This window comes from Enhydra lutris, unplaced genomic scaffold, assembly GCF_002288905.1.
Source record: "Enhydra lutris kenyoni isolate GAN:26980312 unplaced genomic scaffold, ASM228890v2 scaffoldscaffold9, whole genome shotgun sequence".
In the NCBI taxonomy this organism is placed as follows: domain Eukaryota; kingdom Metazoa; phylum Chordata; class Mammalia; order Carnivora; family Mustelidae; genus Enhydra; species Enhydra lutris.
Window position 1 is genome coordinate 78,458,432 of NW_019154093.1, and position 23,600 is coordinate 78,482,031.

General features: G+C 36.0%; 1 protein-coding gene across 2 annotated transcripts in view; it reads left to right on the forward strand.

Annotated features, from left to right (window-relative positions):
- Positions 1–23,600, forward strand: part of LOC111143281 (synaptonemal complex protein 1) — a 144,537-nt gene that overhangs the window by 109,278 nt on the left and 11,659 nt on the right. For both annotated transcript variants that reach the window (XM_022496911.1, XM_022496912.1), the window contains one exon: positions 15,633–15,689. In XM_022496911.1, coding sequence (XP_022352619.1) covers positions 15,633–15,689 — 57 coding nt within the window. The remainder of the gene's footprint in view (positions 1–15,632; positions 15,690–23,600) is intronic.

Genomic DNA, 23,600 nt, shown 5'->3' on the forward strand with positions numbered 1-23,600 from the left:
GTATTCCTTTGTTTAAATATTGAACAAATATAAATATAAGCATGCTTTAAGAGTAGAGTGCTTTTAGATATTAGTACTTGGGAAATATTATCTCATATATTATAAAATGCTTACATATTTAGATGTGTTTTTAAACTATTCATTAGGTTTCAGAAAAAATAATGCCTTATATTTGTGTAGTGTTTTGCAGTTTACAAAATGAATTGACTTACTTTAAAATGACAAATACCATTTATCTTTTTACTTTCTATAGGACAGATACCATGCTGACTATCCTACTTATATCTATTTAATTCTTACAACGGTGCTAAAAGCAATACTTATTATCTTCATTTTTATAGAGGTTAGGTTATTTATTCATGATCACGTAGTAAAAAAGTAGAATGGCTTAGAATTCAGTCCAAATCTTGCATGTTTCCAAAACCTGTTCTCTTAATCACTCAGCAACAGCCTAAGTAATATGCACTTTCAATTTCAAGATCCTTTCTGTTCACTTTGTTTCCTGTACTTAATTCCTTTCTTCCTTTCTCCACTATGGAAAATCTGACACATTTTTCATATTAAAATTTGATGAATTTCATTTCATCAAAGGCGAACTTACTGTATATAAGTATTCTCATAGCACTTTGTTTTTATATCAAAATAGTTATATCAGTCTGTACTTCCATTATATTTCAAGCTCTTCAGAGGTAAGGATTATATCTTATTTATTTTTGTTTTCCCTTTACCTGAGAGCAATTCTTTGAAAATTTTCTGTTTTTAATGAATGTTGTCAAAGGAATGACTAAATGTCTCTCTCTTCACCTATAATAGTAATATACTTACCTTTATCCTACTGTTGCAGTGGAAGAGGAGGATTCCTTCACTTTAACTACTCTTAATGTTCTTTTTTTCCAAATGTTTTCCATATGTATTGAGATACACTTAACATACAGTCCTGTACAAATTTAAGTTATGCAGCATGATTCGACCTGTATATATTGTGAAATGATTACCACAATACATTTAGTTACTATCCATCATTTTATATAGATGCAAAAAAAAGGAAAAAAAGAGTTCTTTTCCTCATGATGAGAATGCTCAGCATTTACTCCCTTAACTCTCAAATATACCATATAGCAGTGTTAACTATAATCATTGTGTTATAAACTACATCCTTAGTACTTATTTATCTTTTAACTTGTACAAAGGTACAAATCTTTGACCACCTTTATCTAATTCCTGAACCCCAACATCTCTGCCCCTGGTAACCACAAATCTGATCTCTTTTTCTATGAGTTCTTTCTTTAATTTTAGACAACATATAAATAAGAACATACAAATATTGCTTTCTCTGTTGGACTTAAATCATTTAGCAAAATGCTCTCCAGATCCATTCGTGTTACTGCAAATGGCAGGATTTCCTTTCTTTATGGCTAATATTTCTCTGTGTGTGTGTGTGTGTGTGTATCATACTTACCTTATCCATTAATCTGTTGGTATCACTTAGGTTGTTTCCATATCTTGGATACTGGAAATAATGCTGCAGTGAACATGTGGGTGCAGATATCTCTTCAGCATGACGTTTTTGTTTGTTTTGGATATATTCCCAGAAGTGGAATTACTGAATCATATGGTAGTTTCATTAATTTTTTGAAGAATTTCTTACAGTTTTCCACAGTGGCTGTACCTGTTTATAATCCCACCAACAATGCACAGGAGGCTTCTTTTTTCTTTTTTTCTTTTTCTTTTTCCTTTTCTTTTTCTTTGTTGTTGTTGTTTTTTTTTTAAGTTTTTATATTCTAGTCAACATATAGTATAATATGGGTTTCAGGAGTAGAATTTAGTGATTCATCACTTACGTATTATACCCAGGGCTCATCACAACAAGTGCCCTTCTTAATACATATCATTCATTTAACCCATCCCCAACCCACCTCCCCTCCAGCAACTGCCATTTTGTTTTCTGTAGTTAAAAGTCTGTTTTATGGTCTGTCTCTCTTTTTCCCCAAATGTTAATCTGTTTTATTTCCTAAATTCCACATATGAGTGAAATCATGTGGTATTTGTCTTTCTCTGAGTGACTTATTTTGCTTAGCACAGTACACTCTAGCTCCATCTACGTCATTATGGCAAGATTTCAATCTTTGTGATGGCTAATATTCCATTGTTTATATACACCACATCTTCTTTATCCATTCATCAGTTGATGGACACTAGGGCTGTTTTCATAATTTGACTATTGTTGATAACACTGATATAAACATCAGGGTGCATGTGTCTCTTCAAATCTGTATTTTTGTTTCCTTTGGGCAAATACATAGTAGTGCAATTGCTGGATCATAGGATAGTTCTATTTTTAAATTTTTGAGGGACCCTGCATACTGTTTTCCTGAGTGGCTGTACCAGTTTGCATTCCCATCAACAGTGTAAGAGGGTTCCCCTTTCTCTGCATCCTCACCAACATCTGAGGTTTCTTGTGTTAATTTTAGCTATCCTGAAAGGTGTGAGGTGATATCTTATTGTAGTTTTGATTTGCCTTTCCTTAATGATGAGTGACGTTGAGCATCTTTTCATATGTCTGTTAAACATCTGGATGTCTTTGGAAAAATGTTTATTCATGTCTTTTGCCCTTTTTTAAACTGGATTATTTGTTTTTGGGGTGTTGAATTTGTTAAGTTCTTTATAGATAGTGGATACTAACCTTTTATTGGATATGTCATTTGCAAATATCTTCTTCCATTCCATAGGCTGCCTTTTAGTTTTGTTAATTGTTTCCTTCACTGTGCAGAAGCTATATATCTGAAATCCCAGTAGTTCAGTTTCGTTTTTGTTTCTCTTGTCTCCAGCAACATGTCTAGTAAGAAGTTGCTATGACTGAGGTCAAAGAGGTTGCTGCCTGTATTCTCCTCTAAGACTCCGATAGTTTCCTGTCTCAAATTTAGGTCTTTCATTTATTTTGAATTTATTTTTGTGTAGAGTGTAAGAAAGTGGTCCAATCTGATTCTTCTGCATGTTGCTGTCCAGCTTTCCCAACACCATTTGTTGAAGAGATTGTCCTTTTTTCCATTGGATATTCTTAACTGCTTTGTCAAAGATTAGTTGACGATATGGTTGTGGGTCCAATTCTGGGTTTTCTATTCTGTTCCATTGATCTATGTATCTGTTTTTGTGCCAGTACCATACTGTTTTGATGACTACAGCTTTTTAATATAACTAGAAGTCTGAAATGGTGATGCGTCCAGCTTTGCCTTTCTTTTTCAAGATTGCTTTGGCCATTGGGGTCTTGTGGTTCCATACAAATTTTAGGATTGTTTATTCTTTTTTTTTTTTTTCAGTTTTTTAATTATTTTTTTTATTGTGTTAGTCACCATGCAATATGTCATTAGTTTTTGAAGTAGTGTTCCAAGATTCATTGTTTACATATAACAGTCAGTGCTCTGTGCAATCCATGCCCTCCTTAATATCCACCACCAGGCTCATCCGTCCCCCATCTACCTCCCCTCTAAAACCCTCAGTTTGTTTCTCGGAGTCCACAGTTTCTCAAGGTTCATCTCCCCTTCCATTTCCTCCCCTTCACTTTTCCTTCCCTTTTCCTAATGGCCTCCATGTTATTCCTTATGTTCCACAAGTCAGTGAAACCATATGATAATTAACTATCTTTGCTTGACTTATTTCACTCAGCATAATTCTAGCTCTGTGACAAATGCTAATGGTGTTTTCATTGGGATTGCATTAAATGTATAGATTGCTCTGGATAGTATAGGTATTTTAACAGTATTTTTTCTTCCAATTCATGAACAGAGCATGTATTTCCATTACTTTGTGTCATCTTCAGGTCCTTTCATAAGTGTTCTATATTTTTGAGAGTATAGATCTTTTACCTCTTTGGTTGGGTTTATTCCTAGGTATCTTCTTGTTTTGGTGCAATTATAAATGGGATCAATTCCTTGATTTCTCTTTTTGCTGCTTTATTATTGGCATGTAGAAATTCAACATATTTCTGTACATTGATTTTGTATCCTTTGATTTTACTGAATTCATGTATCAATTCTAGCAATTTTTTGGTGGAGTCTTTTGGGTTTTCTACACAGAATATCATGTCCTCTGTGAATAGTGTAAGTTTGACTTCTTCCTTCGGATTTGGATGCCTTTTATTTCATTTTGTTGTCTCATTACTGTGGCCTTCTAGTACCATGTTAAATAACAGTGGTGAGAGTAGACTTCCTTTCTTTTCCTGACTGTAGAGGAAGTGCTCTATGTTTTTCCCCATTGAGGATTATATTAGCTGTAGTTTTTTCATATATAGCCTTTATGATGTTGAGGTATATTCCGTCTATTCCTACTTTTTAGAGGGTTTTTTTATCAGGAATGGATGCTGTACTTTGTCAAATGCTTTTTCCACATCTATTGATAGGATCATATGATTCTTACCCTTTCTTTTATTAATGTGGTGCATCATATTGATTTGCAAATATAGAACCAAACTTGCAGCCCAGAAGTAAATCCCATTTCATCATAGTGAATGATTCTTTTAGTGTACTGTTGGATTTGATTTGATAGTATCTTGTTGAGAATTTTTGCATCCATGTTCGTCCATATTGGCCTGTAATATTTTAGTGAAGTTTTTGTCTGGTTTTGGAATCAAGGTAATGCTGACCTCATAGAATGAGTTTGGAATTTTTCCTTCCTTTTTAATTTTTTGAGACAGTTTGAGAAGAATAGGTATTAACTTTTCTTTAAATGTCTGATAGAATTTCCCTGGGAAGCCATCTAGCCTTGGATGTTTCGTGTTTGGAGATATTTTTGATTACTGATTCAGTTTCTTTGCTAGTTATCAGTTTGTTCAAATTTTCTAGTTATTCCTATTTCAGGTTTGGTAGTTTATATATTTCTAGGAATTTATACACTTTTCTCCAGATTGCCCAATCTGTTGGCATACAATTTTTCATAATATTCTCTTATAATTGTATTTCTGTGGTGCTGGTTTTGATCTCCCCTCTTTCATTGGTGATTTTATTTATCTGGGTCCTTTCTCTTTTCTTTTTGCTAGATCTGGGTAGGGGTTTATCAATTTTATGAATTCTTTCATACAGCCAGCACCTAGTTTCATTGATCTTTTCTACTGGTTTTTTTTTTGTTGTTGTTGTTGTTGTTTCTGTATCATTTATTTCAGCTCTGATCTTTATTATTTCCCTTCTTCTGCTGGTTGTGGGCTTCATTTATTGTCCTTTTTTTTTTTTTTAAGCTCCTTGAGATGTAAGGTTAGGCTGTTTTGAGATTTTCTTGCTTCCTGAGGTGAGACTGTATTGCTATAATATACTTCCCTCTTAAGACGACTCTGCTGCATCCCAAAGGCTTTGGACTATTGTGTTTTCATTTTCATTTGTTTCCATGTATTTTTTTTTATTTCTTCCTTAATTTCTTGGTTAACCCATTCCTTCTTTAGTAGGTTGTTTTTCAACCTCCATGTATTTGTGGTCTTCAAAATAAAAATATTTTTAAAAATTGTTAAATTTTTTTGTTGGATTGTACCCTTTTTTATGATATAGTGGCACTCTTCATCTTTTGTTATAGTCTTTGGTTTAAAATCTACTTTGTCTGGTACAAAGTATTGTCTGGTACAAAGCCAGTATGACTATTCTGGCTTCCTTTTGACCTTTATTAACATGATAAATGGTTCTCCATCTGCTTGCTTTCCATCTAGCGGTGTCTTTAGGTTTAAAATGAGTCTCTTGTAGGCAGCATGTAGATGAACTTTTTTTGTTGTTGTTTTAAAATCCATTCTGATATCCTGTGTCTTTTGATTGGAGCCTTTAGTCCCTTTACATTCAGAGTGATTATTGATAGATAGTGCCATTGTATTACTTGTTAAGTCATTGTTTCTGGAGATTTTCTTTATTCCATATTTTTTAAGATTGTATTCATTTTAAGAGAGAGAGAGAGAGGGAGAGATTGAACTGTGAGAGGGGCAGAGAGAGAGGGAGAGAGACCATCTCAAGCAGACTCCATGCTAAGTAGGGACCATGATGTATGGTTTGATCCCACAACCATGAGATCATGACCTAAGCCGAAATCAAAATCTTATCAGACAGTCAACTGACTGAGACACCTAGGCACCCCTTCTCTGTTCCTTTCTAGTCTCTGTTACTTTTAGTCTTTCTTTCCCACTCAGGAGTCCCCTTTAATATTTCTTGCAGGGTTGGTTTAGGGGTCGTGAACTCTATAGGTTTTGAGTGGGAAACGATGTCTCCTATTCTCAATGACAGCCTTGCTAGATAGAGTACTCTTGGCTGCATATTTTTCCCGTTGAGTGGGTTGACTATATCATGCCATTCTCTTCTGGCCTGCTAGGTTTCTGTGGACAGATCTGTAAACCTGATCTGTTGTCCCTTGTAAGTTAAGGACTTTTTTTCCCTTGCTGCTTTCAGGAGTCTTTCCTTTTCTGTTTATTCTGTGAAGTTGACTGTAATATGTCTTGGTGATGGCCAGCTTTTTTTTTTTTTAATAAATTAATTTCCAGTAACTGTGATATTTATTTAATCCTATTTAATTCATCACAATTTTAAGTATGTTTTGGTAATTGTGTTTTTCCAAATGATTTTTTTTTTAATTTTTAAAATTTATTTTCAGCGTAACAGTATTCATTGTTTTTGCACCACACCCAGTGCTCCATGCAATCTGTGCCCTCTCCAATACCCACCACCTGGTTCCCCCAACCTCCCACCCCCCGCCCCTTCAAAACCCTCAGATTGTTTTTCAGAGTCCATAGTCTCTCATGGTTCACCTCCTCTTCCAATTTCCCTCAACTCCTTTCTCCTCTCTAACTCCCCTTGTCCTCCATGCTATTTGTTATGCTCCACAAATCAGTGATGGCCAGCTTTTGTTGAAATTAATGGGACCTCTCTGTGCTTCTTGGATTTTGATGTTTGTTTCCTTCCCCAGATTAGGGAAGTTTTCAGTTATGATTTACTGAAATGAACTTTCTGCTCCATTTTCTCTTTTTCTTCTTCAGATTTGGGAAGTTCTTAACCATCATTTCTTTAGATTACTTTTTTGCCCCCTCCTCCATCTTAGTTCCTCTGGGGTTCTAAAGTGTGTAAATTGTTTCATTCAGTGGTATCTCATAATTTATGTAGTCTTCCCTCACCATTTTTCATTCTTTTATCTTTGTTGTCCCAATTAGATAATTTCTATGAACTTGACAATAAGTCATTTGATTTTTCAGCTTGATCAAGTCTCATTTTAATTCTCCCTATTGCATTTTTCCATTATTCATTCTACTTTTCATCTCTAGAATTTGTCTAATTCTTTTTTATGATTTTTGTCTCTTAAAGTTCTTTTGTTCATTTATTGTTTTCTTGATTTTATTGAATTGTCTTTCTGTGTTTTATTATAGCTCATTGAACTTCCTTAAAACAACTATTTTGAATTCTTTATCAGGCAAATTGCAGATTTCCATTTCTCTGGAGTTGGTTACTGAAAATTATTGTATTTCTCTGTGGTGTCATGTTGCTTTGATTTTTCATGTCTGGTATCACTGTCTTCACATTTGAAGGATGGTTATCTCTTCCAGTTTTTAATTGGTTACCTTCAGGAGAGAAGTATCTTCTGTCAACTCTGCTAGGGATTCTGAGGTTTTCTTGGATCTTTTCTATATCTACATATATATTTATGTCTATGTCTATTTCTGTATCTCTGTCTGCCCGCTCTACATTTCTTGTTTGCTCTTTAAGAGGAATTCTTAAGACCGTATGCTTTCTCTTGATGCTGCAGGTAGTGCTGGCAGCCTCCTCTTTGTTCTCCCTTGGTCTTTGTTGAATGATCAGGTTTGTATACTTTATCTTAGTTCTGAAGCATTGGGCCAGCTTTCTTCACATGTTCACTAACCATCTTCAAAGGCTTATGCTTGCCACCCTTAAGGGCATGTGCAGGTTGGCAATGGGGTATTAGATGTGTGAGTGAGATGTTTGAAGCATTGAGGGAGTGCCCTTGGGCCAGTTGATCTTCAGGCAAGGTATCCCCAGAAGCTCTTGGGCAGTCTTCCCATGGAGTCCATGAAGTGATGAGGATATGTGTATCTTAAATACATTCTGAGCTTTTGTTGCTGTATTCCCAAACCCTTCTCACCTCTCAGTCATGTAGTTCACCCTAGTATTCTGGATGGAGTGGGAAAGAAATGGGCCTCTTTCACAGCATCCTGCACAACTGGGGAAGCTGGGGATCCCTCTCTTGCTCTCACTTTTTCCCAAAGGAAAAATTGCTAGCTGAGAGATCTTTCTTGGCACCAAACTGTTCTGCCTTAGGAGAGGGGGTGACAAGGGTAAAGTGAAACTGTTCCTGTTATCCTCTACAGTGTGTTCAATCTATGACTTTTTTGTTCCAGTGGTGTGCTAGAACTTCTCTGCTGGATTCTAGAACTTCGATAAAGGTATTCTCATCTGAGGATGATGGTCAAAATCTGTTTTCTTGGTAGGGAGGATGGTAGAAAACTCCTGCCATTTTGCTGACATCACTTTTCCCTTTTTCCTAATGAAAGCATTTAGTACTTTAAATTTTTCTCTCAGTACTGCTTTAGCTATATCCCACATGTTTTGATATGTTGTGTTTTTGTTTTCATTCAGTTCTATAAAATTTTAAATTTCTTTGTGACTTCTTGGACCCATAGATTATTTAGAAATGTGTTTTTAAATTTTCATATATTCTAAGATTTTCCTGTAGTCTTTCTGTTACTGATTTTTAGTTTGATTCCATTATGGTCAGAGAACACAATGTGTGTGATTTTTGTATTAGTCTGATTGGGTTACTATAACAAAAATACTCTAGATTCAATAGGTTAAACAAATATTTATTTCTCACAATTCTGGAGGCTGGAAATCTGAGATCAGGATGCCATCATGGTCATGTTCTGGTCAGAGTTCATTTCCTGACTTTTAGACAGCTGCCTTTTGGCTGTGACCTCACATTGCTGAGAGAGAGCTCTAGTTTCTTCCTCTCCTCACAGGGACACTAATCCCATTGTGGGGACTTCACCTCCCTGACCTCATCCAAAACCAGTTACTTCCTAAAGACTCCATCTCCAAACACCATATCATAATAGGAATTAAGGCCCCAATGTATGAATTTTGGGGGAACAAAAACGGTCAGTCCATTCTTTTAAATTTGTGGAGATTTGCTTTATGGCCCAGCATATTATCTGTCTTGGTGGATGATCCATGGGTGCTTGAAACAATTTTATATTATACTATTGTTGGAGTGTTCTATAAATGTCAGTTACAACCACTTAATTGGTTGTATTGTTTAGATTGTATATACTTTTGCTGATTTTTCTGGTGAGTAGGTATTTCACTTATTGAAATGGAGGTGTTAATGTCCCCAACTTTGTCCATGTCCCTGCTCAGCTCTTTCATTTTCTTTTTTTTAGAGAGGGTGAGAGAGGGATGGGGGCAGAGGGAGAGAGAGAAATCTTAAGCAGGCTCCATGCCCAGTACAGAGTCCCATGCAGGGCTTAATCTCACTACCCTGAGATCATGACCTGATCAAGATCAAAATCAAGAGTCATTTGCTTAACCTGCTGAACCACCCAGGCACTCCTCAACTCTGTCATTTAAAAAAAAAAAAAAAAAAAAAAACAGTTTCACTGACATAATTTATATACCTTTCAATCACCCATTTGAAGTGTACAATTTAATGGTTTCTAATATAGTTGTGCAAACCATCAAGGCTGTGTAATTTAAACATCTTTTTTTTTTTTTTAAAGATTTTATTTATTTATTTGACAGAGAGAGATCACAAGTAGACCGAGAGGCAGGCAGAGAGAGAGGAGGAAGCAGGCTCCCTGCCGAACAGAGAGCCGGATGCCAGACTCGATCCCAGGAGCCTGAGAGCATGACCTGAGCCGAAGACAGTGGCTTAACCCACTGAGCCACCCAGGCGCCCCCAAGGCTGTGTAATTTAGAATACATGTATCACCCCCTCAAAGAAGTCCCATATACGTCAGCAGTTATCCCTTCCTTTTTTCTTCCATCACCAGATTCAACAGCTCCAGGCTACTACTAATCTACTTTTTGTCTCTATTGATTCACCTATTCTGGATATTTCACTTAAATGGAATCATATAATATATGGTCTTGTGACTGGCTTCTTTCACTTGACATTATGTTTTCAAGGTCCATTCACATCCTAGCATAGATCAATACTTCATTCCTCTTTATTGCTAAATAGTATACTATTGTATGGATTGTATGGATATACTAGGGTTTTTTTCTTTTTCTTTTTTTTTTAACCTTGTGTGATGTCTGTACTACACCGGGGCCCACCTGCACCCCTTTAGCCTGAGCCAGTTCTGTTTCCCAGTCGATCCCCAGTCCCCTGGTCACAGGGTGAGTGCTTATCATGAATGAAGTCATGACTAAATTTAGTCCCGACAATCCCACATTCTGCCTGCACACAGGGTAGGCCAGAAGGCCACGGCTGAGCAGCCTTGCCTCCCCCAACACCGAGGGCCCATCCCCCAGCCCCTAACCCTTCAGTGCTTGCAGGGGCAGCCTGCTCATTAACATACCCTCCAGAGGCTTCCTTTCTTACTTGTCTCACCACAACCACCCCCTCACCCTCCCGTGCTTCCCAGGGTCATTTCCTGAAAGAATATCTTGCATTTGAATTCTGAGTCTGCAGGGTGCCTGGGTGGCTCAGTAGTTAACTGTCTGCCTTCCACTCCGGTCATGATCCCAGGATCCTGGGATCGAGCCCTACATAAGGCTCCCTGCTCTGCTGGAAAGCCTGCTTCTCCCTCTCCCACTCCCCCTACTTATGTTCTTTCTCTCTCTCTCTCTCTCTCTCTCACTCTCTCTCTCTCTCTCTATCAAATAAATAAAAAAAAAAATCTTTAAAAAAAAATTGAGTCTGCTTCTGAGGAAACCCAATGAAGACAGAACTTAACTGCCAGAGTTTATCCAGCACTTTCTCTGTGCCAAGTACCCTGCTCAGTATTTCTCATGTCTTGACTCCTTTAATCCTATGACAGCCAGGGCTGTGAGAAGGGACCGTTATCCTTTCCATTTCACAGACACAGAAACTGATTCAGAGCTTAGTCTTGATCCCATGACCCATCCTTCAGCCTGAAGTCGATATACTAGGTTTTATTTATCCATTCATCAGTTGATGGAAGTTTGGGTTGTTTCCAGTTTGACTATTGTGAATATTTGTGTACAAATTTTGTGTGGGTATGTTTTCATTTCTCTTGGTTATATGTATAGAAATAGAATTGCTGGATAATATAATATTTCTGTGCTTAACATTTTAAGGTACTACCGGACTGTTTTTCAAGCCAGTTTTACCATTTTGGGTTCCTACTATCAATGCATAGAAGTCCCAACTTCCACATCCTCAGAAACACTTGTTTGAATTATAGTCATTCTAGTCAGTGTGACATGGTATATCATTATTTTGATTTGTATTTCTTTAATGCCTAATGATTGTTGATCATCTTTTTATGTGGTATTGGCCATTTGTATATCTTTTTTGGAGAAATGTATATCCAGATGCTTTTTGCCCATTTAAAAATTAGGTGTTTTTTTTTTTTTTTTGAGTTTTAAGAATTCTTTAGATATTCTTGATCAGTCCCTTATCTAAGATTTGCAAATGTTTTCTTTCATTCTATGGATTGTCTTTTTATTTCTTGATGGTATTATTTGTAGCAGAGACTCTTTAATCTTGATGAAACTCAGTTTACCTCTATCAAGTTGGGAAAGTTCTTCTCAATTCCTAATTTGTTGAGTGTTTTTATTATAAAAGGGTGTTGGAATTTGCAAAATGCTTTTTCTGTGTATATTGAGGTGACTGTGTGTGGGTTTTTTGTATTCTATTAATACACAATATTACATTAGATGATTTTCAGATGTTAAACCAATCTTACATTCTTGGGAAAAATCTTACATGGTTATGATATATAATAATTATATTTTGCTAGATTCAGTTTGCTAGTATTTTTTTGAGGATTTTTTGCATCTGTATTCATAGAGATATTGGTCTGTAGTTTTCTTGTGATATATTTATCCTCAGGCTTTGGATCTTTTCACCAATTCAATGTGAAGCCTTAAACCCATGTATCTATCTGAGAGGATAAGTTGGGTTATTCTTTTTCTTAAAATTGAAGTATAGTTGACATGCAATGTTACATTAGTTTCAGGTGTATAACATAGAAATTCAGATAACTGTTTATGTTATGCTATGCTTACCCTAAGTGTAGCTACCATATGTCATCATAAAATGCTATTATAGTATTACTATATTACTATATTACTGCCTATATTTTCTATTCTTTACCTTTCACCCCGTGACTTATTCATTCCATAACTGGAAGCCTGTATCTCCTATTTTCCATCACCCATTTTGCCAGCCCCCCACCCATCTACCCTCCGGTAACCATCAATTTGTTCTCTATGTTTATGGTTCTGTTTCTGCTTTGTTTGTTCATTTGTTTTTTTAGATTCCACATATAAGTGAAATCATATGGCATGTGTCTTTGAGTTATTTCATTTAGGATAATATTCTCTAGGTCTGTTCATGGTGTTGCAAATGGCAAGATCTCTTTTTCATGGCTGAGTAATATCCTAGTGCATTTGTGTGTGTGTATATATGTACATATGTGTGCCGTTACTTGCTTTTTGCCATTTTATCAATCTCTCTTCAAGCTATATTTCCTTACCCAATTTTATGAGGGAAAAGATAAAAATATTATGATTTGGTATATTCTAATTACAGGGTGATAAGAGGGTACAAAGGAAAAAGACAAAATTCATGTGTGTGGTTTTGTTGTTGTTGTTGTTTTTTTTTTTTTCAGTGAATCTCTTTTTGTGTTTTCTGCTCCTTCAGGGGGATCTTTTCTTTCTTTCTTTCTTTCTTTCTTTTTTTTTTTTTTTTCATTTGTTTGTTTTTTGAAACTCACCTTTGACTTTATTGTTAGTGTGTTCTATATATTGGCAAGGATAATTAATTCTTTATGGGCCTCACTGTATGCTTTCTTTGTCCAGACTAGAGAGACCAAAATGAAAAAATTTAGTCACTTTTTCTGTAACTTTCACTCTCTATCCATTTTCTAGGCCTCTTTTTTTATAGACTGCCCACTTACCCCTCAGATACTTTTTATCATTTCAGGTATATTAGTGACAGTTATTCTCATTGTTATAAGTGTCTACTTTCACCGATATTGTGCAAGTGGTGATTAGGTTAAGAAACTATATTGACTAGAGTCAAATCAGCATAAGTACACACTGTGGCTCTCATGCTGAGCCTTACTAGAATCACAAATTATGGCATAAGATTATATGTTTTTGTTGTTGAATTGTTTTTGAAGTTCTTAGTTACTTTCTACCCTTGTTGGCCATTTATATATCTTGTTAGGAGAATTGTCTATTCAAATCTTTTTCCCATTTTTTATACATTGTTCTTGTTGCTGACTTATAGGAATTCCTTATGGGTATTAACCCCTTATCAATATGACATGTAATTGAATCATGTTTTGTTATCTTTATGTTATATAGTAATATTTATTGTAGTTTTCTCTTAAGTGTATATGTATGTCTGGTTGATTTAAAAGGTGTGTGTAGTACTTTGAATTATTTTACTGGTTACCTTTATGTTTTTAAACAATGTATCTAATGCTTTCTCATACTGCCTCTTCCTCCACATATACAATTTTGATATTTTTTTGTTCTCTAACCATAATTCTGGTATTTGTTTAATTTGAATTTTATATTTACATATATTTTATACATATATATATTTTATATGAAACTTTTTTCTTAGTTCTCAATTTTGATCATTGTCAATACACAGTCCCTATTTTGACCTATTATGTTACTTGCCCATTGGTATGACAAAACTGTTACTGGATAACAGTCAATTTAATTTTCCAATTAAGTTGGCTTTGTGGGACTGTGATAAATCACCTTCTCTACATCTTTCATGGTTTGATGGACCTAAATCTCTGCCTAGGTGAGATGTGATAGTAGAAAGGATACCTTATGTATTTGTGATATTATTGCAAAATCCTTCTACAACATTTACCAGGCTTTCTTTTAATTTGGATGTTTCTAGGTTTATAAATTTATTCAAGTATGAAATTTGGGTACAGGGCCATCATTCTCTATTCCTGTGGCTGAAATCAATTGTCTCTTTGTCAGACCATATTATAGACCTATTTGAGTTATTCAATTTAAATAGGGTCCATAAGTGGACTGCCTATCTCTTTGGTCTTAGGGAACTCATAATTAATTAACCATTACCAAAGATGCATGTTTGTGTATGAGCTAAGATAATTCACACGTTGGAAACACATGTTGTACTAGAACATACTATAAGTAAGATCTCCAGACCAGCAAAAGTTTCCAGAATTTTATAAAGACAGTGCAGTCATGGGAGGTGCTGTCTCCCTTCTGTCTTCTGAAAGCTTCTAGAAGTCCTCTGAGAGGCAGTGCAGTTTTGCTAGTATTGAGGATATAATTTATCCTAGAAGAGAGCTTTCTAGCCCTTTATTGTAGACCCCAATATCCAAGACTATTGGTCTTTGATAGGATACAGAATAAGAATAGTGACTACTGTTACATTAGCTTACTATAAGCTTCATGGTGAAGTGTGTTCTCTGGTTAGGAGCAACACTGGGAGAGATAGCATGGTGTACACAAAGCATTCAGGAAGGTTGATATTGGCATAGGCATCATAGACAGGAAAGGCAAGTCTGCTTAAAGTTCTGTGTATTGGAACTTCCCCTTCTCTGAGTCCTTTAAGGCTTCTAGGGGCCCTAACAATTCTGTTCTCTAGGTGACTCTCATATTAAAGGCAAAGTACATATTCTTTTCTGCAGGCCAGAGTTAATTTTTCTTTTTTCTCTACTAAATATATATATGCCCTAATCTCCAGCAAAAGTGATGTGCTCTTTCCTAAGTATTTTGTACTTTTTGTACTTTCTTTCCCCCCATCCTCATTTATTTCATGTTAAAAGTTCATTATTCAAGGTCCAACTGAAATGTACCCTTTCTCAATGCACAGAAAAAATTAATATCTGCCTCTAAAAGCCCATAATATTCTGGATCTCTTTATGGTTCTTCACAGTTAATTACTTGTGTGTATTCCTTAGTTTATAATCTGATCCATCTACTTCATTTTACAAATGAGAAAGTTGATTCAGAGTTTTAAAAGACTTACCCAAGATTCCACAGATATATACTAGTCAGATCAGCATTTTATTTTGTTTTATTTAAGATTTCATTTATTTACTCAACAGACAGAGATCACAAGCAGGCAGAGAGGCAGGCAGAGAGAGAGAGGAGGAAGCAGGCTCCCCGCTGAGCAGAAAGCCCAATGTGGGGCTCCATCCCAGGACCCTGGGATCATGACCCCAGCCGAAGGCAGAGGCTTTAACCCACTGAGCCACCCAGGTGCCCCCAGATCAGAATTTAAAAAAAAGATAATCAAAACTAAATAACAAGCTCTGTAGAAAGAAACTAATTTGTTTTTCTTTTTTTTCTTTTCATTATTTTATAAGATTTAGAGTTTAGTATTCTTTGTTAATACTTCTTAGAAGTATTTTGATAATAGCATTAATTTTTGATAATAGCAGTAACTACATTGTGTGCACTCATTTTTAATAGGAAAAACTCAAAAGAGAGGCAAAAGAAAACATTGTTACTCCTGAAAAAAAAGATAAGGTAAGAGATTTATATAATTCTCCTGGTTTTTCTTTATAACCAAACTTGTTTTCTGACATCTCCCTGGAAAATTTTTTGGTTCATAAATAAGTAAGGAGCATCTAATATTCATTTCCAAATATAGAATGCCTTCATATTATGAAAATAGATATCCCATATTCTTATGGAGTTGTTTTATGTATAATTCCAATAAAATATGCCCATTATTTATTTTTTTTCAAGTAGATTAGTAAATGACATATTTTATCTGAGGTTATGGATATATAAATTACAAATAATGAGGGAACAATAAAAGAAATAATAAATTTAAATAGGCTTTTATTTGCGATACTTTATTCCAACAGTATTGAGATAATATCATAAGCCTTATATGTTATAATTATTAGGTTTATCAAATATTTCTGATTTGGGCAATTTACTTCTTTGTTTTTTTAAAGATTTATTTATTTATTTGAGAGAGAGATCACAAGTAGGCAGAGAGACAGACAGAGGGCGGGGTGGGGGTGGGAAAGCAGGCTCCTGCTGAGCAGAGAGCCTGATGTGGGACTCGATCTCAGGACCCTTGGATCATGACCTGAGCTAAAGGCAGAGGCTTAACCCACTGAGCCACCCAGGCACCCAGGCAAGTTACTTCTTTATGCCTCAGCTTGCTCATCTGTAAAGGGGTAATGAATAGTATCTGTTTTTTAAAGTTGTTAAAAGGATTAAATGAACTAATATTTGTAAGGCATTTGTATATAAATAGTGCTTGGCACATAGGAAATACCATATAACTGTTTTTAAAAAATACAGTGATGCACACTAAATAATGTATAGAATTATTGAATCATTATATTGTACACCTGAAACAAATATAATACTATATGTCAATTTTACCTCAATTAAAAAAAATAAAAGTACAACAGAAAATCATGAATATTATGTATACAGGCTTACCTTGATCTTGTGGGTTCAGTTTCAGACCAATGCAGCAAAGTGAATATCACAATAAAGCAAGTCAAATTAATTTTTGGTTTCCCAGTGCATATAGAAGTTATATGTACACTGTATTGTAGTCTGTTGAGTGTGCAATAGCATTATGTCTAAAAAATAATGTTCATACCTTAATTCTAAAATACTATATTTTTTTAAAAAAATTGTTTTTTCAGTGTTCCAAGATTCATTTTTTATGCACCACACCCAGTGCTCCATGCCCTCCTTAATAGCCACCACCAGGCTTTCCCAACCCACCCATCCCACTCCCCTCCAAAACTTTCAGTTTATTTCTCAGAGTCCACAGTCTCTCATGGTTTGTCTCCTCCTCCAATTTCCCCCAACTCACTTCTCTCCTTCACCCAATGTCCTCTGTGTTATTCCTTATGCTCCACAAGTAAGTGAAACCATATGGTAATTGACTCTCTCTGCTTGATTTATTTCACCCAGCATAATCTCTTCCAGTCCCATGTATGTTGATGCAAAAGTTGGGTACTCATCCTTTCTGATGGAGGCATAATACTCCATAGTATAGACCATATCTTCTTTACCATCCTTCTGTTGAAGGGCATCTTGGTTCTTTCCACAGTTTGGAGACTGTGGCCATTGCTGCTGTGAACATTGGGGTACAGATGGCCCTTCTTTTCACTATGCCTGTATCTTTGGTGTAAAAACCCAGTAGTGCAATTGCAGGGTCATAGGGTAGCTCTATTTTTAATTTTTTGAGGAATCTCCAGACTGTTTTCCAAAGTGGCTACATCAACTTGCATTCCCACCAACAGTGTAAGAGGGTTCCCCTTTCTCCACATCCTCTCCAACATTGGTTGTTTGCTGTCTTCTCAATTTTTGCCGTTCTGACTCATGTAAGGTCGTACCTCAATGTGGTTTTGATTTGAATCTCTCTGATGGCTAATGATGATGAACATTTTTTCATGTGTCTGCTAGCCATTTTTATGTCTTCTCTGGAGAAGTGTCTGTTCATGTCTTCTGGCCATTTTTTTATGTGATTTTCTGTTTTTTGATTGTTGAATTTGAGGAGTTCTTTATGGATCTTGGATATGAGTCCTTTGTCTGTAGTGTCATTTGCAAATATCTTCTCCCATTCCGTGGGTTGCCTCTTTGTTTTGTTGACTGTTTCCTTTGCTGTGCAGAAGCTTTTGATCTTGATGAAGTCCCAAAAGTTCATTTTCGCTTTTGTTTCCTTTGCCTTTGGAGACATGTCTTGAGAGAAGTTGCTGTGGCTGATGTTGAAGAGGTTATTGCCTATGTTCTCCTCTAGGCTTTTGATAGATTCCTGCCTCACAGTGAGGTCTTTTATTCATTTCGAGTTTATCTTTGTGTATGGTGTATGAGAATGGTCGAGTTTCATTCTTCTATACATAGCTGTCCAATTTTCCCAGCACCATTTATTAAAGAGACTGTCTCTTTTCCACTGTATACTTTTTCCTGCTTTGTCAAAGATTAGTTGACCATAGAGTTGTGGGTCCATATCTGGGCTCTCTATTCTGTTCCATCGGTCTATGTGTCTGTTTTTGTGCCAGTACCATGCTGTCTTGGTGATCACAGCTTTGTAGTAAAGCTTAAAATCAGGCAACATTATGCCCCCAGTTTTGTTTTTCTTTTTCAGCATTTCCTTAGCAATTCAGGGTCTCTTTTGGTTCCATGCAAACTTTAGGATTGTTTGTTCCAGCACTTTGAAAAATGCCGGTAGAATTTTGATTGGGATGGCATTGAAAGTATAGATTGCTCTAGGCAGTATAAACATTTTAACAATCTTTATTCTTCCGATCCATGAGCATGGAATGCTTTTCCTTCTTTTTGTGTCTTCTTCAGTTTTTTTCATGAGTTTTCTGTAGTTCCTCGAGTATAGATCCTTTACCTCTTTGGTAAAGTTTATTCCCAGGTATCTTACAGTTCTTGGTGCTCTAGTAAATGGAATCAATTGTCTAATTTCCCTTTCTGTATTTTCACTGTTAGTGTATAAGAAAGCAACTGATATCTGTACACTGATTTTTGTATCCTGCCACATTACTGAATTGCTGTGTGAGTTCTAGTAGTTTAGAGGTGGAGTCTTTTGGGTTTTCCATATAAAGTATCATGTTGGCTAAACTGAACATAGTAAAAAAAATGGAAAAAGAAAATCTTAAAATAAAGATACTGTATTACTTAAAAATGCTGACTATCATGTGAGTTTTCTATAAGTTGAAATCTTTTTGTTGGTGGAGCATCTTGCCTTCGTATTAATGGCTATTGACTGATCAAGGGTGATGGTTACTGAAAGTTGGGATGACCTTGACAATTTTGTAAAATAAGACAACATGAAGTTTCCTTCATTGACTCTTCCTTTCAAGAAAGATTCCTCTGTAGCAGGGGTTGCTGTTTGATAGTATTTTACCTACAGTAGAACTTCTTTCAAAATCAGAGTAAATCCTCTCAAATGCTGCTGTTGATTTATCAATTAAATTTACATAATATTCTAAATCCTCTGTTGCCATTTTAGCAATCTTCACAGCATCTTCACCAGGAGTAGGTTTCATTTTAAGAAACCACTTCTTTTTGCTGATCCCTAGGAAGCAACTCCTCACTTATTTTATCACGAGATTGCAGCCATTAAGTCACATCTTCAGGCTCCACTTTTAATTCCAGTTTTCTTGCTGTTTCCACCACATCTGCAGTTATTTCTGTCAGGAAGTCTTGAACCCCTTATATATAGTCATCCATGAGGGCTGAAATCAAATTCTGCCAAATTCCTGTTAATATTGATATTTGGCCTCTTCCTATGAATCACAAATATTCTTTTTTTTTTAAAGATTTTATTTATTTTTTGGGAGAGAGACACAGTGAGAAAGGGAATACAAGCAGGGAGAGTGGGAGAGGGAGAAGCAGGCTCCCTGCCAAGCAGGGAGCCCGATTTGGGGCTCAATCCCAGGACCCTGGGATCATGACCTGAGCTGAAGGCAGATGCTTAACAACTGAGCCACCCAGGTGCCTGAATCACAAATATTCTTAATGGCATCTAGATTGGTGACTCTTTCCCAGAAGGTTTTCAATTTACTTTTCCCATATCCATCAATAGAATCACTATCTATGGCAGCTATAGTCTTATAAAATGTATTTCTTAAATAATAAGACTTGAAAGTCAGAATGATTCCTTGATCCGTGGGGTGTGGAATGATGTTGTGTTAGCAGGTATCACAACGTTAATCTTGTATGTCTCCATCAGAACTATTGGGTAACCAGATACATTGTCCGTGAGCAATATCTTGAAAGGAATCTTGTCTGAGCAGTAGGTCTTAGTGGTAGGCTTAAAATATTTAGTTAAACCATATTGTAATCAGATATACTATCATCCAGGTTTTGTTTCACTATTTATAGAGCATAGGCAAGTAGATTTAGCATAATTCTTAAAGGGCCCAAGGAATTTCACAATCATTAATGAGCACTGGCTTCAACTTAAGTCACCAACTGCATTAATCCCTAATAAGGGAGTCAGGCTGTCCTTTGAAACATTTTAGGCAAGCATTGACTTCTCTCGACATATGAAGGTCCTAGATGGCGTCATCTACCAATATATGGCTGTTTTCCCTAGCTTGAAACTCTCTTGTTTAGTGTAGACACCTTCAGTACTTAATTAGCTAAATCTTCTGGATAACTTCAGTATCTTCTACATTAACTCTTGCTGCTTTTAACTTGTACCTTTTTTTTTTTTTAAGATTTTTATTTATTTATTTGACAGAGAGAGATCACAAGTAGGCAGAGAGGCAGGCAGAGAGAGAGGGGGAAGCAGGCTCCCTGCTGAGCAAAGAGCCTGATGTGGAGCTCGATCCCAGGACCCTGAGATCATGACCTGAGCCGAAAGCAGAGGCTTAACCCACTGAGCCACCCAGGCGCCCCTGCTTTGTTTTTTATTTTTGTTTTCTGTTTTATTTTTGAAGACTATATATTTGAGAGAGAGAGGGTGAGTGAGAGAGCATGAGTCGTGGGGGAGGGGGAGACAGAGGCAAAGGGAGAGGGAGAAGAAGACTCCCTTCTGAGCAGGGTGCCTGACTAGGGGCTGGATCCCAGGATCCTGGGATAATGACTAACACCCAGGTACCCCTTATCTTCTACTTTTTTGTTATGGAGATGGCTTCTTTCCTTAAATCTCATGAATGAACCTCTGCTAGTTCCAGACTTTTCTTCTGTAGCTTCCTCACCTCTCTTCACCTTCATAGAATTGATGAGTTAGGGCCTTGCTCTGGATTAGGTTTTGGCTTAAGGTAGTATTTTGACTGGTTTGAGCTTTTATCCAGACCACTAAAACTTTCTCCATATACGTAAAGGCTGTTTCACTTTCTTATCATTTGTGTGCTCACTGGAAGTATCACTTTTAGTATCCTTCAAGAACTTTTCCTTTGCATTCAGAACTTGGCTAAGTGGTTGGTGCAAGAGGCTTAACTTTCCGTCTATCTCAGCTCTCAACATGACTTCCTCTCTCTAAGCTCAGTCATTTCTAGCTTTTGATTTAAAGTGAGAGATGGGTGACTCTCTTTTTCACTTGGACACATAGAAGCCGTTGTAGTTTTTGACTAGCCTAATTTCAGTTTTGTTTTGTTTCAGGGAATAGGGAGGCTCAAGGACAGGGGGAGAGATGGGGAATAGTAGGCCAGTGGAGCAGTCAGAATGCACAGCTTTTAAGTTTTCCGTCTTATATGGATGTGGTTCATGGTGTTCCCAAACAATTATAATAGTAACACTGAAGATCACCAAATCCCAGATTACTGTAACAAATAATAATGATAATGCAGAAATTTGAAATATTTAGAATTACCAAGATGTGATACAAAGTGACACAAGTGACACTAAGTGAGCAAATGCTGTTGGAAAAATGGTGCTGATAGACTTGCTTGGGTCAGAGTTGCCACAGACCTTCCATTTTGCAAACAAAAACACAAACACCAAAAAACACAGCATCTATGAAGTACAACAAAGTGAAGTGCAATGAAATGAGATCTGCTTGTATATGCATCACTGGAAATGTAACATTCAGAAAGAATGTGACTGGTAGGAAAGTACATACATTTCCATGACTTATCATGAAGAGGTTTATTTCAGCATTCTAGAATGGGGGTGCGTTTTCTTTCAAGCTGCTATTCTATCAGGGAAGTGTTAAATTCCCAGATTTGGCCACAAGGTGGTGTAGTTGTCATTCTGAGTTCTTTCAGGAGGGAAAAATTTTTCCATGAAAACAGTTAGATTTTGGAGATTCTGAGAATGACTGATGAATTCAGAGAGAGAAAAAAAATTGTTTTCATCAAAACTGTGTTACCACCTATGACAGAAATATATAGGAATGAGGATACAGAAATACCACTGTGTGAAAAAATGCTACCAAAATTTCTATCTGCTGGAAAGAGGATTATGAAGTGAGATCACTAGAACTGGGCAGAAACCTACGAATATCTCATTTAGTACCTTGATTATATAGACGGATAAATTTAAGCCTAGAGGTACTTAGAGATTACTTAATGTCTCCCAGCCAAGATAGTTTAAGATTCAGGAGAAAAGAGCATATTACCTGACTCCTGGTCCAATGGATATGTGTGTGTGTGTGTGTGTGTGTGTGTGTGTGTGTGTGTGTGTACACACACACATATATATATAAATATATATAAATTTTATATATAAATATATAAATACATATTTAACACATATATACATATATATGTATTTAACACACAATGTTACATAAGTTCATGTGTGCAACATAGTGATTCACCAATTTTGTACATTATGCTGTGTTCGTCACAAGTATAGCTACCATCTGTCCTGTTACACTGCTATTACAATATCATTGACTGTTTTCCTTATGCTGTGCCTTTTATTCCCATTATTTATTCATTCCCTGACTGTATCTCCCACTTTCCTTTATCTGTTTTGCCCATCCTCCACATATCTGACAACCATCAGTTCTGTGCATTTATAGGTCTGATTCTGCTTTTTTGTTTATTCACTTATCATTTTTTTATCCCGTGTGAGTGAAATCATATGGTATTTGTCTTTCTCAGTCTAATTTATTTCACTTAATATAATACCTTCTAGGTCCATCCATGGTTATGGCACAATCTCAGCCTTTTTTATAGTTGTGTAATATTCTTCCGTGTGTGTGTATACCACATGTACCTTGATCTATTCACCCATCAGTCCAGTGTTTTTATAGCGCATGTGGTCACCTCTTAATACCACATCCTATATGCTCCTAACTTAAATTTACTGCAGATTTAACCGCTGAACTTTTGAGAATAGCTCTGTTGTGTGTGTGTGTGTGTGTATGTATGCATGTGTGCATGTACAAACTCCATTTTTTTCTTGTAATTGCTGTGATTGTATTCATGAAGATGGTGGTGATCAAAGAAAGTGATAAAATTAGAAAGCACCTAACACAATTCCACTAAAGCAGTTATTATGAACTTTCACTAGAAAGATAGGTCAGGTGCTAAAGGGAAGATACATATAAAGGTAGAGAGAAAGAAAATGGAAGAAACTAAGTTGAAATAAATTCTAAGTATTTAGAGTAAATTTGTAATATATATTCAGAATTGAAGAAAATAGTCATTTTTTTCCTCCTGGAAATTTTTCTGATTCTCTACTTTTGTAATTTTTCTTCCCTATATTCCTTTCTTTCTTTTCTTTTCTTTCTTTCTTTTTTTTTTTTTTTTTTTTTTTGTGGGGAATAAGGCTCGTGGATAGGAAAGGCTGATATTTTTATAGATGAGAGAGTTGAAATATGAAAGCATAAAAGAAAATGGATAGAAATGAGAATAAACTGCCCTGTGGCTTTTAGGCTATTGTAATGAACCACAAAGAAAGGCTCTTTGCCACCAGGAATAGAGATTTTTTTCTTCAGCAAATCCTCAACTTTTGGTCATTTAAAGAGTTGAGACATTTTATTTCTTTTCA